At 44.9% G+C, this 18,633-nt stretch overlaps 1 protein-coding gene across 1 annotated transcript in view; it reads left to right on the forward strand.

Annotated features, from left to right (window-relative positions):
• The window catches only part of SUV39H1 (SUV39H1 histone lysine methyltransferase), a 41,724-nt gene that overhangs the window by 1,651 nt on the left and 21,440 nt on the right, over nt 1-18,633 (forward strand). Inside the window, exons 2-3 of the mRNA XM_068248603.1 lie at nt 11,192-11,337; nt 16,834-17,523. Of these exons, the coding sequence (XP_068104704.1) occupies nt 11,192-11,337; nt 16,834-17,523 (836 nt within the window). The remainder of the gene's footprint in view (nt 1-11,191; nt 11,338-16,833; nt 17,524-18,633) is intronic.

Here is an 18,633-nt window from a genome sequence, read left to right on the forward strand (position 1 = left end):
GAGGGAGAGTTCCTTATGGGGGCATGTGGAACTGGGGGGGGGAGGGAGAGTTCCTTATGGGGGCATGTGGAACTGGGTGGAGAGCTGCTTACTGGGCGTGTGGAACTGGGTGGAGAGCTGCTTACTGGGCGTGTGGAACTGGGGGGAGAGCTGCTTACTGGGCGTGTGGAACTGGGGGGAGAGCTGCTTACTGGGCGTGTGGAACTGGGGGGAGAGCTGCTTACTGGGCGTGTGGAACTGGGGGGAGAGCTGCTTACTGGGCGTGTGGAACTGGGGGGAGAGCTGCTTACTGGGCGTGTGGAACTGGGGGGAGAGCTGCTTACTGGGCGTGTGGAACTGGGGGGAGAGCTGCTTACTGGGCGTGTGGAACTGGGGGGAGAGCTGCTTACTGGGCGTGTGGAACTGGGGGGAGAGCTGCTTACTGGGCGTGTGGAACTGAGATGGGAAGAACTTTGGGGGGGGAGGAAGAGTTGGGGCTGAGGGAGAGCTCCTTATGGGAGTATGGGGCCGTGGGAGAGCTCCCTGTGGGTGTATGAGAAGCTGAGGGAGAGATTGCTTTGGGCTTATGGAGGTCTGGAACTGATGGGGGTGTGCTCTTTATGGTGCTCAGAAAGGGAGAGCTCCCTCTGAGATAATGGAGGAAGGGATTTTCTGGGGACGGGAAAGGAGTTTATCTAGAGGCTTGTGTGGCGATATAAGGGCTAAACTAAGAAGTATTTTTGTTTTTGGGGGGTGCTGAATGGAATTGGTTCGCTCAGTGCTTTAAATGGGGATCCAGGAATCTAACCTGATTAGGGTATCTTTTTTTTTTTTTTTTTTTTTTTCCTTTCTGAAGAGGTGTCTAACCTTAAAGGTGGCCATACAGTTCTAGATATGCAGCAGATTTGACCATCAGATTTCTGTCAAATTGAATCTGACAGGAATCTATCTTATGGTGGCCATACATGATACAATTTTTTCATCCAATCTTACCATTTCTATGTAATATAAGGGAACTGCCTAAATTATCATTTCAATGTATTCACTTGGCTTACCCTTATACTACATAGAAATGGTAAGATTGGATGAAAAAATTGTACCATGTATGGCCACCATTATGTGTGCCAAACACTAGGAACAGATTTCTGAAATCTATTGGAATTCGATCAAAATGTATTATTGGACCATTAGATCCAATGCAACTCTATGCGCCATCGATCTGCTTCCAGCAGCAGATCGATCTAGATTTTCCATCCTGTCAGATGAAATCACCCGCAGATCGATAGATTTGATAGAATCTCTTTCCAATCGATTCCATTGAATCGATCGATGGCTGAAATCGACCAGTGTATGGGCCTCTTTGCACTCTTCGTGGTGACTAACCCTAATCTTCCTATCTTATATCTAATCTAACGTTAACCTTGTCTCCCTTTGTGGTAGCCAGCATTTACCTTTCTGTAACATATGGGTAAGAGAACAGGGTGGTTGAGTTGGCTTCTCTGATGTGGGGATCAATTCTTGCAGATGTCTGTCAGGAAATAAAATGAGCAAACAAGATTATAACGTACTAAAATGAAAGCTTTCTCATTGGAAAAGCCACTATTCATGTGTGTATTATGTAATAAAATTTAACTATTTAACTTCGCATGTTGCCTTGTTTGTGTGCTGTGACCTTTGTATGAATTAAAAAAGACTAATGTACACTAACCACAGTTCCGATGACCTTCTCTGAGCCTCCAATTAAACTTCTTGCTCTCCCTGGATCTTTCCCTTGTTTAACCACCCTAATATTATAATTTATATAGCGTTGTCCTCTTACAGTGCTTTACAGAATATGTAGTCATGTCGCCAACTACCTCAGAGGACCTCACATAGCTACATTAGTCATTTGTCCCTACCATAGTCTTAAGCCCCATCTACACCATACAATTTTTGTTTGTGCGCTTCGATTCATTGTGATTCAATCCGACATGTCCGATCGGGATTCAATCGGTAGTGTGATCGATTTGCCATTGTTTTGCAATGACAATCGACCACACAATCGAATCCTGATCCGACATTTTGGATTGAATTGAATCAAATCGCACAAAAAAATTGTATGGTGTAGATGGGGCTTTAAGGCAAATTATGGAGAGGACCAATTAACTTTTTTTTTTTTTTTTTATTGTGTATGGAAATTCAATAGAGTGCCTAGAGGAGACCCACACAAACACATTCCCATATGTGCAGTGATGTGGGTAATATTTGAAATTTTATTTTGTAGCACTGGAAGGTGACAGTGCTATACTTTGTGCTACCTCCCTATTTTACACCAGGATCTACACAGTTTTCATGGTACAGCTTTCTATTCATCTGTTGTATTTTGACCATTTGTGTTTAGCTTTCATTCACTTAGGTTACTCCTCCTACCATTTTGCTTCCTGTTGGTGTTCCCCTTACACTTCCCTGGGCAAATGTATTTCCTCTCACCCCCTAAAGTTCTTTATGCAAATGCATCCTTGTAAGTTGGTCTCTTATTACCTGTCTACTAGTCAATCATGGATTTCCCATAAGTGCCATAAAACTTGGCTAAACCCCGAAATCTGAACTTATCCCAATCACATGATTGATGGATCTTCTTTGTTTTGTTCTGTTTTTGTTTTTTCTTTTGACATTGCTTTTTTTTTAATATTATTATTATTATTAACCACTTCATCCTACAGGGTTGAGATTTTTTTTTTTTTACATCTGAGCAACTTTCACCTCCCATTCATTTGCCAATAACTTTATCACTACTCATCACAATGAATTGATCTATATCTTGTTTTTTCCGCCACCAATTAGGCTTTCTGTGGTTGATACACTTTGCTGAGAATTTATTCTAAATTAAAACCCATGAAATGTATTTGCCCATTTGTCCCGGTTATAAAACCATTTAAATTGTGTCCCTATCACAATGTTTGGCGCCAATATTTTATTTGGAAATAAAGGTGCATCTTTTTCAGTTTTGAGTCCATCCCTAATTACAAGCCCGTAGTTTATAAAGTAAGTGTTATACCCTCTTGACATAAATATTTGAGAAGTTCAGTCCCTAAGGTAAGTTTTTTTTTTTTTTTTTTTTTTTTTTTTTTTTATTACAAAAAAAAAAAAAAATTGGGGAGGATGGGAGGTAGTGAGTTAATTTATTGTATAAAATGCTTTAGGGTGTAGTCTACTATTTGGACACAAAATGACCACAGTAAGTCTGTTTAAGCAGTAGGAAGCTGGGAGAATCACAATGATCGCGCTGTTTCTCAAAGAAGCAGCAGAGCATTGCGGGGGCTTAGATCAACGAACGGGAATGGATTTTCCTTTCATTGATCTCCGGGCGACGGCGCGCACGAGCGGAGGGAGCGCGGAAGGTACAGATTTATTCGTCCCTGTCTTTTTTTAGGGGGGAAAAAAGGGACAGAGAAATTCGTACCGCCGGGGGTAAAGTGATTAAATTATGTCCCTATCACAATGTAAGGCGCCGATATTTAATTTGGAGATAAAGGTGCATTTTTTTTCAATTTGCATCCATCACTATTTAGAAGCCCATAATTTAATAAATCATATTGATATACTCCTTTGACATGAATATTTAAAAAGTTCAGACCCTTAGGTAAATTATTATTTTTTTGTTTTAATTAAAACTTTTATGTGGGTATTTTTTGGTGTGGGAGGTAAACGGGATTTTAAATGTTTAAACATGTATTTATTTAATAAAATGTGGTTTGGGGTGTAGGTTACTATTTGGCCACAGTCAAAAAGTTCTGGGAGCGATCAATCTCGCTCCCAGGAAGAAGAAAGAAGGCCAGGAACTTTTTTTAGCTCAGAAAAGTCGCAGCGTCTGAAGAGACGCTGTCGGCTTTTCTCCAGGGGGGTCCGATCAATGAAAGGCATCTATAATCCCTTTACTTGATCGCTGGGCTAACGGCCGGTGGCGGGAGCGCGCACGGGGGAGGGGGGTCTGCGGGAGCCTGCGCAGCCTAACTGGACAAAAATTTTTGTCCAGATAGGCTCAAGTGGTTAAAGACCCAGTTCAGGCTTGTGTTTTTTTTTATCCATATTGTGGGAAAATATACTGTAACTTGCAATTCAGAATGTTTTGTGCATTGCACATAAACCATTTTTTTATTATTTTATTTAAATATAGTACCTGGCTGGGTTTGCAGTGCTATCTTGCTGATATCATGACCGATACTGCTCGGGTTGGCTGAATAGCAGTCAGTAAGCAGTCCATAATTCTTCAAACGGACAAGTAGTAAATCTGCGGTAACAGATCCATAGCACAATGAATGCTGCTGAATAAAGACCTGTCCCATGAGTAACAGATCGGGATAAAGATCTGTCAGGATATTCTTCATACATTTTGAGTTTCTAATCTGAATGGTGACCAACACCAAATACAGAGAAATGGGGAAGCTTACCAGCCCATAAGAACTTGCGTCATAAGGTTGTAATGAAGCGGGATATTGTAATGAATAGCGAATGCCACGCTGGCTCCAGTCCCAGAACAGGATGTGCAGCTGATGTCAAAGATGAATCCCCAACACTCGATGATTCAAGATGACAGGTAACCATTACCCAGCCAATCCTACCCAAGATTTGGCGAAGAGGATATCATGGATGCGTAAATAAGCAAGGGGATCTAGGTTCAGACTGTTAACTATGCCAACAGGGCAGAACTCTGAGTATAATAAGATAAATTACTCATGGGGTCCCATATGATCGGGTACCCCATGATAACAACGCGCTCCATGTAAAATCTCCAAAGGGGAAAAGATGCCACTTGTCTCCAACCCGACCAGTTTCACACACTGCCCCCTTTATTTATTTATGCATATATGATGAAATATCCCCTTCTCTGGATCTTGGTGTAGTCAGTTGGGAGAACGTTACTTGTGTTGGGCATTAGTCTTTGATATCTGTTGCACATCCCATTCCTGGAGTGTAGTTTGCTACTCGTTTGGATATCATACTTTATTACAGCATAATGTGGGTTGTTATGGGCTGGTAAGTCTTGCCTTTCCTTTGTATTTTATGTTGGTCACCGTTGACACTGAGGTGATTTGTATGAAGAATATCCTGACAGATCTGCGTTGAATCTTTTTATTCTGATCAGTCCATAATTTTACCCATCCCATCATCTTCACCCAGAGGAGGAGCTTAGGAGTAGCCAAAAACCAGTCTTTTTTTTTTTTTTTTTTTTTTTTTTTTTTTTCTATGACCACCGAGCTCCAACCCACAGGAGGGATTAGAGAGGGATGCTGACAGCCAGGTGCTGGCTTTGTGCTCAAGAATCGTTCGGTCTCAACCCTTCCAATTTGCCTGATTTTTGCATTTACACTTCAGTGCTTTAGAATTTATCTTGATTGAAATGTGAAGTGATATAAAATTAGCTTTTTTAGAAATGGTTCCCAGTGTGTGACTGTTCTAAAAAGTTCTTACTTGTTCATGTATGTATTTTAATACAGAGTTTGTTGTAATAAAATGCTAATATTTGTGTGGCACCTTTACCCCAATGGACATAAGGGTAGTTTTAACAAAAGCAAACCAGCTCTCCTGTCAAACGTCCACTTATATTCTAGACACAATATAAAACCAGGGAAGATGTATACAGAGGTTGTGGGGCAGCTGAGATGGTGCAGAAACTCTCAAACAAAAATGGCACCTCTGAGGGGGTGATACTTTATTAAAAAGATATGCTTGAACCAGAAGAGAAAAGGTAGAGTAGTTGCACTTCCATTATTGCTGCTGGCCATATTGTGCTGTTTGATTCCCGAGAGGGCTTATTTCCAGTTGGGTGCCACGGGTCTCTTCCGATTCAGCTGCCGCTCCCATTCTGCTGCATAGCCGCATCCCGAATCACAGTCATGCCATACGCGGCTATGGGGATTCGGTTGCGTTCTTCTGTCCAGATATGCATAGAGTTGTGATCTGGTCAGCAAGCCACTGAAAAGATTGGCAGTGTTTCCCTCTGCAGCTCACCGCTACCACCAATCTCTCCCTCGTTACAGGCCCTCCGCTCTGCCGTACCTATGACTGCTGAGCTCTGTAAGCCAGTCAGGAGCTGATTTAATTGGCTTCTGACCCTGGGATCACTGAGTTAATCTGTTCTCCCAAGGCTCTTTTAGCCGGATGCTTCACCCGGCTAGTTTTGATGAAAACCCAGCTGTCATCGGCTCACCTCCTAACCTGTAAGCAGTTGTGCAGAGAAGTGACGGCCTTGCATTCTCTCATCTTTTCCCACCCGGCTCCTTTTTCATGCCACCTAGCTAGAAAAAAATTCTAGGGAGAACACTGCAATCTCATTGGCTCCTGACCCGGTCCATCAGTGTAAGCAAATGAGATTTGCTCACAGGATCAGGAGCCAATGAGATTGGCTCTCAGTGATCACAATCTCATTGGCTTCTGACCCTGTGGTCACTGTGAGCCAATCCCATTTGGTTGGGAGCCAGTGAAAGCGATCCTGACTGTCTCTCAGAGCTCTGCCGTTGTAGTACAGCGGTGGGTATGTGCAGCAGACAAATCACAAATGTTATCTGCATGCGACTTTGGATGCATAATCGCAGCCTATTGAAATAGATGGGCTTCATCTGAATCGCATGTAACAAAACAAGTGTCGGCTGCAGTATAGACCTTATCCGAATACCAATAGCCATCCATGGCAAGGATATAGCGGTTTCTGATCAATTTTATACAAAATAGATTAGAAAAATGGTTGGAAATCGATCATGGTTGGATTCGACCATCAATCTGACGGAAAATTGGTATGTGTGTGCCAGGCATAATGCTGGGAATACACCATGAGATCTTTAGATAGATGATTCGATCCGATTTTCGATCGTTTTTCTGATTGATTTCTCATAGAAGTGAATGGAAATCGATCAGAAAAGCAATTGGACAGTAAATCTGCTGAAAAATATCTCTGTGTATTCCTAGCATAAGAGGAAGCGTTATAAAGCCTGTATTAGCACGGGCTGTGCAAGTATCTGTCCTGCTGCTAAACTGCTTCTGTGGTGACAGCCAGCTAGCTGTCACTGATGACACACTGGATTATCTACTCAGCTGAAATCTGCTTGTTTACATTAGTACTATTCTCAGCACTGATAGAAAAGTCCTGATGATTGACAAGTACTAATGTGAGTGAACAAACCAGCCCAGTGAGGCAATGAGGATTCTGGTCTCTTATCTAATATGACTTTGAACCTGCACCTGATGAGGGAAAACAAATTATCAGTTAAAATCTTCATAGAAATTATATATTCCTAAAGGATGTTTAAAACTATGCAATTCACTTTTTCACCTAAGTTTTTTTTTCTCCTAGAAGATTATTTTTAATCTTGAATTTAAAATAACTTTTTAGCACTTTCCAACGGAAAAAAGTACCAAAAAGTAGGTAAAACGTTGCTGTAAAAATATTGTGAGTATTTGTTTGCCGGCTGGTGGCTTAACCTGCCTGGCGTTCTATTAACCACTTCAGGATCACAGGTTTTCTTCCCTTAAAACCAAAACAACTTTTACATTTCAGCGCTCCTCCCATTCATTCACTGATAACTTTATTGCTATTCATCACATGTGAATGATCTATAGCTTGTTTTTTTCGCCACAAATTAGGCTTTTCAAGGGTGATATTTTATTTTAGTAATAATGTTATTCTCTATGCATTTTAAAAAGAAAAAAGAGAAAAAAATGAAAAGATACACTATTTCTATATTTCCAACCATAAAAAAAAAGCAAGGGAGGCTAGGATTAGATCAGGGTTGATCAGGGTTGATCAGGGTTGATCAGGGGTATATAGTCCTGGTATATTTATTTATCAGTCCTGGTATATTTATAAAATCCTCTAGGTGGCAGTCAGAATACAAGAAAAGAAGATCCAGTTACCTTGTAATCCTCTCAGGAGTGATTACAAGGTAACTGTATCTTCTCAAGTGCTGGCAACATTGTTTGTAAACCTCACAAATGAATGAGCACTGCTATTGGCTTATAGCAGTGCTCATTCATGGTTACAGGCATCTGATTGGTGATGGGAGTAATTACTCCCATTCATCAATCCCACCCAGAAATAAATGAAGCTGGTGCACGTGCACGTGCACGCACGGGGGCGCGCACCCGCGGGCGGGAGCGGGGGCGCGCGGGAGCGCGCGCGTGCACGCGCGCGATCGCGCCCGCACAGCACAATAGCGGCAGGGGCGTTTATAAACGCCCCTGATCCGCTAATTAAGTCAATAGGGGCGTAGTTAAGCGTCTGGGAAATCCGAAAGTGGTTAAGATCGCCAGGGAGGCTGCGGGAGGGTTTTTTTTTTTTTTAATAAAAAAAATAACTATTTCATGCCAACTGAAAGTTGGCTGCATGAAAGCCCACTAGAGGGCGCTCCGGAGGCGTTCTTCCGATCGCCTCCGGCGCCCAGAATAAACAAGGAAGGCCGCAATGAGCAGCCTTCCTTGTTTTGCTTACATCGTCGCCATAGCGACGAGCGGAGTGACGTCATCGACGTCAGCCGCCTCCGATCCAGCCCTTAGCGCTGGCCGGAACTTTGTTCCGGCTACGCTGGGCTCAGGCGGCTGGGGGGACCCTCTTTCGCCGCTGCTCGCGGCGGCGATCAGGCAGCACACGCGGCTGGCAAAGTGCCGGCTGCGTGTGCTGCTTTTTATTTGAGCCAAATCGGCCCAGCAGGGCCTGAGCGGCAGGCTCCGGCGGTACTGGACGAGCTGAGCTCGTCCAGACCGCCCAGCAGGTTAAAAAGCATTTTATTTAAAGTTGTAAAAAATATCACCTTGGAGAAAACAGAGGTGAAAAAGTGAATAGCATATGGCCCCATGTTTCCACTTGAGCTGAGAAGGGATATTTTATTCATACAGTATTTTATATATAGGAGCCGTTCACATTTGTCACTCTGCAATGGATCAGTTGCAGTAAGCGGATTGCACTTGCCTCCTTCCCCCCCCCCCCCCCCCCCCCCAAAAAAAAATTAGCCTATGGTGGTAACGCATCCGCCTCGGGCTCCAGCTAGACCACAGTGGACACGCAAAGTGGACACTATACTGGACACACGTGATCTCGTGCAAGTGGGAACCAAGCATTACGCTAGTTTCACTCATGGTGCAGTGTGATTTGCGGGTGGCAGGAAGCAGTAGATGCCTGGAAGCAGTAGATTTGGGCGCACAAGTGGACAAAAAGGGCGCCCCATTCACTCCCATTATAAATATCGTGTAATGGGCGCCGAACAGGGAAAAAAAGGCGCTGGAGATTAACGTTTTAACAAACGGCGCCCGGAGATTTTTAAGGATTTATAACGTTTATAAAGATACTAAATCACTATTTCTAAAACCTTTCTAAAACATTATTATCCACCCAAAACAATTATTTACATTTTTTTATTTACCTTTTTTTTATTAATGTCTGTAAAACATTATTATCCATAAGGGGGTCTTAGGTTTAGGCACCACCAGGGGGGTCTTAGGTTTAGGCACCAACTGGGGGGGGGGGGGTCTTAGGTTTAGGCACCAACTGGGGGGTCTTAGGTTTAGGCACCAACTGGGGGGTCTTAGGTTTAGGCACCAACTGGGGGGTCTTAGGTTTAGGCACCAACTGGGGGGTCTTAGGTTTAGGCACCAACTGGGGGGTCTTAGGTTTAGGCACCAACTGGGGGGTCTTAGGTTTAGGCCCCAATAGGGGGGTCTTAGGTTTAGGCCCCAATAGGGGGGTCTTAGGTTTAGGCACCAACTGGGGGGTCTTAGGTTTAGGCACCAACAGGGGGTCTAAGGGTTAGGGATAGGTACAGGGAGGGTTTTTAACAAACGTAAATATAAGTTTCAGTTTACAAACAGGGAAGATTAACGTTTTAAGAATTGCCGATCTCATACACATTATTTAGTGATTTATAAATTCTTAAAACACTATTTGTAAACGAAATTCTACACAATATTTCTATAAACGATAATACTGTTTATCGTTTACACCACTTGCCCTTTTTTCCCGACGCCCTTTTTGATGTACGCGGAGAGCCTACAGCATGCAATGGCGCCTGCCACAGGGAATGTGTATGCAAGTGACGTCAGATGTCACACCTGTCCCCTAAGTCCTAGGTTCTCAACGTGTGGTATGCGTACCCCAGGGGGTACCTCTGATGGTTCTAGTTCTCAGGCTTGATATACTTAACCAAGAATAACAAATTTAGAGTTTTAGAAAATGATAAATCTTATTTAACAGGAAATTAGTATTTTAGCTAATTAACAGCAATAGTAAATGCTTGGGTATTGTTTAGAACCAATTATCATGAACTACGATTAAATATATATTTGTCAAGGTGTACTTGTAGTAATGTTTACTATGCTAGGGGGTACTTGGTGAGTACCGGGTTTTAAAAGGGGTACATGCAAATAAAATGTTGAGAAACACTGCCCTAAGTCACGTACACACAGGAAGTGCATGACGTGACTTCGCTGGTATGGGTATAGATTGTTGCGGGGCTGTTGACTACAGTGCAGTGGTGCGCTGAGTGGCAACGCTCTGCATTTTGCATCACCAGAAGCATTTCTGTTGCGTTGCACTGGGGCATGTCACATTGACTTTAATGGCCACTGCGTTGGGGGAGAGTACCGGAAAGCCCTAGTGTGAAAGGAGCCTCGGTGGCCACACACCCCATACAATTATTTTTTTTCTGATTGATTAGAATTTAAAAGAATCTGATCAATGTATCACACGTGTGCACTTTTCCCTCAATTGTGAAAAAAAATGGTTTAAATTGACTGTTTCTTGGTTTCTAGAACCAAGCAATTTTTCTACCCTACACTATTCAATTTCAATAAAAATTGATCAAAAAAATCCTGCAATCCTTATATCAAAAGGGGGTGGGGGGGAGGGGAATTTTAGGCTATATTGATGATGCTATTCTACATGTAAGAATTTGCTAAATTACACTTTTTTCACATAATTATTTTGTTTTGGATTTGACTTGGTACTGTGAATGCAGTGGTGATAAATTTCCCTTCCCCTTTTAGGCCTCTTTTTCCATGGACTGTTGGAGCTGTGTGCTCAGCAAGCAGTTGCCAGGCTGCAGTGAGCAGTTGTGAGAGTTTGATAGGCATTTGACTGCCTATCAACCGTCCATGGAAAAGAGGCCTCAGGTTGTCCAATTGAGTTGGTTTTGGTTTTGACCTGGTATCATGAATGTAGTACTGATATATTTCCTTTCACATTTAGGTTGTTCGGTTGAGTGCCTGTCCACAGAGTCTCACCTGCAGGAATTGTGTCGACTCAAGTATGTAACTTGCTCCCCTCTTGGAGTGAATAAAAAAAATATCTCCAATTTCGAGGTGGAATATTTGTGTGACTATAAAAGGGTTCAGGTAAGTATCCTATGATGCCCTTTGGGTTTCTTTATTGATGTGGTCTTGTCTTGTTTAGATGGTAGTTTATTTATTCCCCCCCCCCCCCACCTCCGAAAGATAAAAATGATGAATATTAGGGTTGATCAATGAGATACAAATATATTTCCAAGTTAATGCAGGATTATGCAAATCTGGATGCAAATTTATGGATATTAAAAATGGACCAATCAATTCAAACCTTGGTGGGACTTGACTGGACCATATTCATGCTGCATAAATTTGCATAATCCTGCATCCACTCAGAATTATTTGATCCTATTGATCATCCCTGCTGAATTTGCAGAGGCTTTGTTCACATTGCACTCCATCCGCGTTGGCCGGTTTTTGAAGTATTTATTTTTTTTCGGTTTCTCTGCGTTGGACGGTTTTCTTAAGCGCTTTTCTAAGCGTTTTTGCAAAGCTATTGCGTTTTTTCACTTCCTGACATTAGTCATGAAGTGAACGCTTTCAGCCGGAAATTTATTTATTCTTAAAGAGAACCCGAGGTCGGTTTGAAGAATGTGATCTGCATACAGAGGCTCGATCTGCCTATACAGCCCAGCCTCTGTTGCTATCCCAAACCCTCCTAAGGTCCCCCTGCACTCTGCAATCCCTCTTAAATCACAGCCTCGCTGTCGACACACAGCGTGTGGCAGCGGGCTGTGTTTTTCTCTATAGTGTCAGTCTGCTGCTCTCCCCACCTCCTGCAGAACTCTGGTCCCCTCCTGCCTCCCTTCCCTCCCCGCTGATTAGTGGGAAGGGAGGCAGGGACCGGAGCTCTGCAGGAGGCGGGGGGAGCAGCCGAGACACTGACGCTACAGATGCAAACACAGCCAGCACAGCACGGCTGTGATTTATGTCTGATTGCAGAGTGCAGGGGGACCTTAGGGGGGTTTGGGAGACCAACAGAGGCTGGGCTGTATAGGCAGATCCAGCCTCAGTATGCAGATAACATTCTTCAAACCCACCTCGGGTTCTCTTTAAAGAAAATCTGTAATGAAAAAACTCCCCTGGGGGGTACTCACCTCGGGTGGTGGAAGCCTCTGGATCCTATTGAGGCTTCCCCCGTCGTCCTCGGTTCCACGGTGGTGGAGAAAATCCTCCCGGAGCGGCGGCGATGTAAATATTTACCTTCTTGGCTCCGGCGCAGTATCCGCTCTTCCCACGGAGATAGGCGAAAAAAGCCGATCTTAGTCGGGCCGCTCTGCTGCGCCTGCCCAGTAGAGCGGACCCGACGGAGATCGGCTATTTACGTCTATCTCTGTGGGAAGAGCTGCAACAGCGCCACCCGCTGGAGCCTGGAAAGGTAAATATTGCACAGGCTGTCGGATTTGTCGCCTGTGCGTTCCGTGGGCTGCAGCGAGACCGCCATGGGACACAGGAGGACGGGGGAAGCCTCAATAGGGTCCAGAGGCTTCCCCCTACTGAGGTGAGTACCCCCCAGGGGAACTTTTTTCAGTACCGGTTTTCTTTAAAAACGCAATCGCTGCACAAAGCTAATTTGTGAGCGTTTTTGAGTTTTCCTACACCTTCCATTGAGGCAGAATCGCTTCAAAAATGGCCCAAGCACCGCTTATCTGAGCGGATCGGAAACTAATCGCTCAGATGTGAATTCTCTCATAGGGAATCATGGCACAAGCGCTTTCAGGGTGATTTTGAAAATCGCCTGTGCTTACAAATTGGCAAAAGCGCCCCTAGTGTGAACGAGCCCTCAAAGCATGTTCTGCAATTTTTGTTATTCTTCATATTTGTCTGCACAGGTTGGTGAATAAATGAATATGGCCACACTTTCTTTATTGGGACGCAATGGTGTGTGTATACAGCTGCATTAAGCAGAATCGCGTTCACACTGCATTGCGTCCTACTCTACTCATTGTGTGTAAGAGTTTTGGCACGTACAGGTGAAACTCGAAAAAATCTGAATATTGTACAAAAGTTCATTTATTTCAGTAATTCAACTTAAAAGGTGAAACTAATATATGAAATAGGAACCCTTTGCAGGTGTTTTGGATGAATTAGCTGATTAGTCTGACACTTTGAGCCTAGAATATTGAACATTTTCACAATATTCTAATGGGCTGGGATTTTGGGGTTTTCATAAACTGTAAACAAAGGCTTGAAATATCTCGCTTTGCATGTAATGAGTATTTCCTATATTAGTTTCACCTTTTTATTATGCTTATCACAATTCATTGCATACACCCCAGTGGGACATGTATTTATTCTAGTAATTCCACTTTCACCCAATAGCAGAAATGCAGAAACCAGCCATTGGCAATTTATATTGTTAGCTGGGCATTAGCAGTCACCACTAGAGATCATGGGAAATGTAGTTTTGTGAACAGTTGGCACAGAAGATAGCATTAACGCCTATGGATGGCTAGTGCAGTGGGGCTAGAATGATCTCGTCAGGATATTTAGAACTATTGGAAGCTATCTGCAAGCTTTCTTTTTTAAAGTAAACCTTAAAACGAGCCCGAAGTTAATGAGGTGGAGGCTGCCATGTTTGCTTGACCCCTTTGGCTGCAGTAGTGTCTGAAGTACGCCAGAAACAAGCATGTGGCTAATCTTGGCAGTTCTGACAATGTCAAACACATGATCTGCTGCATGCTTGTTCAGGGTCTATGGCTAAAAGCATTAGAGGCAGAGGATCAGCAGGATAACCCGGCAACTGGTATTGCTTAAAAGGAAATAAATGTGACAGCCTTTATATAACTCTTACTTTGGTTTCACTTTAACCGCTTGCCGCCCGCGTCACGCCAGTAGGCGTGGCCGCGGCGGCAGCCCCAGGACCAGCTAACGCCAATTGGCGGAAAGTCCTGGGGCAGCAGTTTACAGGAGATCGCGCGCATCTCCCGCTTGGTGGGCGGAGCTGAGCTCCGCCTTCAGTCTCCGAGCGGCGATTGCCGCTCGGGAGACTGTTACACGGCGAAACAGCCGTGTATTTACATGTGCAGCGCTGCGATCAGCAGCAGCGCTGCACTGGGGACAGCCGTGTGACACGGCTGTCCCCATGGGGGACAAGAGAGCGATCGGCTCTCATAGGCAGAAGCCTATGACAGCCGATCGCCGTGATTGGCCGGCTGGGGGGAGGGAGGGGATTTAGAAAAAAAAAAAAGAAAATGTCAAAAAATATTAAAAAAACAAACATTTATAAAAAAAAATAAACACGGGGGGGCGATCAGACCTCACCAACAGAGAGCTCTGTTGGTGGGGAGAAAAGGGGGGGGAGATCACTTGTGTGCAGAGGTATACGGTAGGCCTGAACGATTTTAGGAAAAAATTGAATTGAGTGATTTCTGTTTGAAATTGCGATTTCAATTTGATTTACGATTTCCTTCAAATCAAGCTTTGTTCCCCCTCTGTGCCTGTTTGTTACCCCTCTGTCCCCCATCTCTCTTTGTGCCCCCTTTGCCTCTTTATGCCTCCTCTGCGTCTCCCTCTTTCCCCCTTTGTGTCTCTGTGCCCGCTCTATTTCTCTCTGTGTGTCTCTTTGTGCCCGCTCTGTCTCTGTGTCTCTCTGTGCCTCCTCTGTCCCCCAAGCTGCATCACTTCTGGACATAGCTACAAGCACGAGTCCAGCGATGGCCGTCTATCCACTTCGCGTCCTGTAGGCTCTAATGCACGGAATACTTCCTGTGTGTCATGTGACATACAGGAACCCAGAGTTTTGCCAAGCAGAAGAGCCAGCAGATGGCGATAGAGGACGGACAGCATTGGACTCATGCGGAAGGTATGTCCAACGCTGCGGGCCGCACGCTCCGGGAAGTTTAAAATACTTCTTCAAATTTCCCCCATGTGAAAATGACGTTATCGCGATAATTGCCGTTTTGACGATTCCGAAATTGTGATCTTGGTGATCACGATTTCGGGTTTAAATTCGATTTATCTTTCAGGCCTAGTATACGGCCCTGCAGCTTCGCCTTAAAGCTGCAGTGGCCAATTAATGTAAAATTAGGCTGGTCACTAGGGGGGTTTACCACCATGGTCCTCAAGAGGTTAAGGTTGGATTAAACTCTGATACAATATTTAATAAAACGTGTTTTCTTACTTTTTATTGTACAGTTATAATTTTGATTTTGTGCACAAGTATTATTGTCCATTTGCATATTACAGGTCCCCAAGAACAGTTTACCTGCTCTGAAAGCTGTCATTGCATTTCATTGCACAGCTGCTGTATTTAGATAATTTAAAGAGACACTGTAACATCAAAAAGATCCCCTGGGGGGTACTCACCTCGGGTGAGGGAAGCCTCGGGATCCCAATGAGGCTTCCCCCGCCGTCCTCTGTCCCACGGGGGTCTCGCTGCAGCCCTCCGAACAGCCGGCGACAGACCCGACTGTCCTATTCAATATTTAGCTTTGCTGGCTCCAGCGGGGGTGCTGTGGCTGCTTTCTGCTCCGAACTACACGGAAATACCCGATCTCAGTCGGGTCCGCTCTACTGCGCAGGCGCCGGAAACTTGTGCCTGCGCAGTAGAGCAGACCCGACGGCGATCGGGTATTTCTGCCTACTTCAGAGCCACCAGCAGCCACAGCGCCTGCGCAGGAGCTGGGAAGGTAAATATTTACGTCGCCGCTGTACGGAGGGCTGCAGCGAGACCCCCGAAGGATGGAGGACGGCGTGGGAAGCCTCATTAGGATACGGAGGCTTCCCCCACCCGAGGTGAGTACCCCCCAGGGGACATTTTGATGTTACAGATTCTCTTTAAAGTAAACCTGTAATGAAAAAAGTGCCCCTGGGGTAGTTGCCGCAGGAGGGGGAAGCCTCTGGATCCTAATGAGGCTTATATTTGCCATTTTCAGCTGTTCAAAGCAGCCAGCGCTGGATCGGTGCTGCACAGGAGGAAGGGGGAAGCCTCATTAGGACCCCAGGGGGCACGTTTCTTTCTCACAGGCTCTCTTTAAATGCTTTAGGGTAGGAACACACTAGGCATAATGCGGTTTCCAAAGCACATAGTGGAAAACGCATATACGATTCTGCCTAGTGTGTTCCTGCCTTTATAGTTACCCTAATCAGAGCTGTGTGTGTGTACATATACATTCTGGGGATTTTCTTCTGAGTCTTCTATTCCACTTGCTGCATGTTTCCACATACTCTGTGTTTGTTAGACTGAAAATGTTTTTGACTTAAAGGGAACCTAAACTGAGAAGTATATATTTTTTTCTTTTTAAAATAATACCAGTTGCCTGACTCCTCTGCTGATCCTGTGTTTCCAATGCTTTCAGCCACAGCCCATCAACAGGCATGCAGATCAGTTGCTCTGACTGGAGTCAGACTGGATTAGCTGCATGCTTGTTTCAGGTGTGTGATTCAGCCATTACTTTAGCCAAAGAGATCAGGACTGCCAGGCAACTGGTATTGATTAAAAGGAAACATCCATAACACTGTAATTTTAGGTTCCCTTTAACAGATTAGGTAGTGTGCTCTCTGGATGTTTGGTTCACACCTCAGTCTGCTGTTTTTGTTGTACAGGAAGAGGAGCTGTACCTCGTGAAGTGGAAAGGCTACCCAGACACCGACTGTTCATGGGAACCGCGCCGCAACCTCAGATGCTTCAACCTCCTACGGCAGTTTCACCGGGACCTGGAGAGAGAGCTGTTACGACGGGCAAGGGGTGCTGGGAATTCTACCAACAGAAAGGTGGTGGTCCGCTGCCCCCGCAGACTTGACTCCAGCCTATCACACTACGTGGTTCTCAAGGCAAAGCAGAGGCAGCGGCTTCGTCTATGGGAGCAGCAGCTGAACTCCAAACGGGCCCACCCCGGCATTATATCTGTGGAAAACGAGGTGGATCTGGAAGGTCCTCCCAAGGACTTTGTGTACATCAATGAGTACAAGGTGGGTGAAGGGGTAACAATCACTCATTCAGCTGTTGGGTGCAAATGCCGGGACTGTTTCTCAAATGAGCATGGCTGCTGCCCTGGTGGTTTCCAGCACAAGTTTGCTTACAATGAAGAAGGACAAGTGAAGATCAAGCCGGGATTTCCAATTTACGAATGCAATTCTCTCTGCCGATGTGGACCGTCCTGTCTAAATCGAGTGGTGCAGAATGGAATACAGTACAAACTGTGTATTTTTAGGACCGCTGATGGAAGGGGATGGGGTGTCCGGACACTGGAGAAGATCCGCAAAAACAGTTTTGTGATGGAGTACGTTGGAGAGGTAAGATGGTGCCCTTTTACCCTCTTGTACAGTCTCTTTCTTGACCCCTTTACCCCTGTAAAACCTTTTTTAAAGTTAATGGGAACACCCTCCAAAAAAAAAAAGTGACACTTAAGGCAACCTAAAAAAATAGTTTTACTCACCTGGGGCTTCTACCAGCCCCCTGCAGCTGTCCGGTGCCCAAGCAGTCTCGTTCCGATGCTCCTGTTCCCCGCCGGCAGCCCTTTTCGGCGACAGGCCTGGGAAGACGAGTGATTCTTCGCATTCCTGGCCGCAATAGCAGTATAGAGGGCGCTATTGCGGCCAGGAACGCTAAAAATCATTTGTTTCTTAGGCCTGTCGACGAAAACGGAAGTGGCTGCCTGCTAGGCCAAGAGGATCCGAGCGACACTGCGTGGGCATCGGACAGCTGAAGGGGGCTGGTAGAAGCCCCAGGTGAATAAAACAATTTTTTTTTAGGTTGCCTTAAGTGTCCCTTTTTAAGTAGAGGGAAGGCTTTGGGTCCTATAGAGTCTTCCCCGCTCCTCTCTCTGTTCCAGGGCTGGCTCCCCGGTAGCAGTATTCGACCAATTGGTCAAATACTGCTCTCTCCGCCAGGAAGGGGGCTTTGGAAGTCTTCAGGAACCACAGTGCTCCTGAAGTTGGGCAGCTCCATACTGCGCACACACAAGCGCCCTCTCTCGCGTACTCACATGTGCGCAGTACAGAGCCGCCCTTCTTTGGGAGCACTCAGGCTTCCGACGTCTTTTGCGGAGGACTCGAAGGCAACCGTGAGAGGAGCGGGAAGGCTCTATAGCACCCAGAGCCTTCCCTCTCCTTAGATAAGTATCTGTTTTTTATTTTATTTTTTTATGATTCCCATTAGCTTTACATTATTGGTTTTAGGCATCACATGTTCTATCCTACTCCAATGGGTAGGAAAAATTCACAAAATATTGGTGGCCATGCGAGTAATGATTTTGTTCATCTATATCCATCCTATTTGATCTTTTGGGGATGTGATGGGGAGACCTGGCAGGTGCATACAGGTTTCAAAGATTTCATCTGAGTCCAGCAGATAGGTCCCTCTCTGATCAAATGATTGCAGAGGGATCTATCTGTTGGCCATAT

Source organism: Hyperolius riggenbachi, chromosome 8 (genome assembly GCF_040937935.1).
Source record: "Hyperolius riggenbachi isolate aHypRig1 chromosome 8, aHypRig1.pri, whole genome shotgun sequence".
Classification (NCBI taxonomy): Eukaryota; Metazoa; Chordata; class Amphibia; order Anura; family Hyperoliidae; genus Hyperolius; species Hyperolius riggenbachi.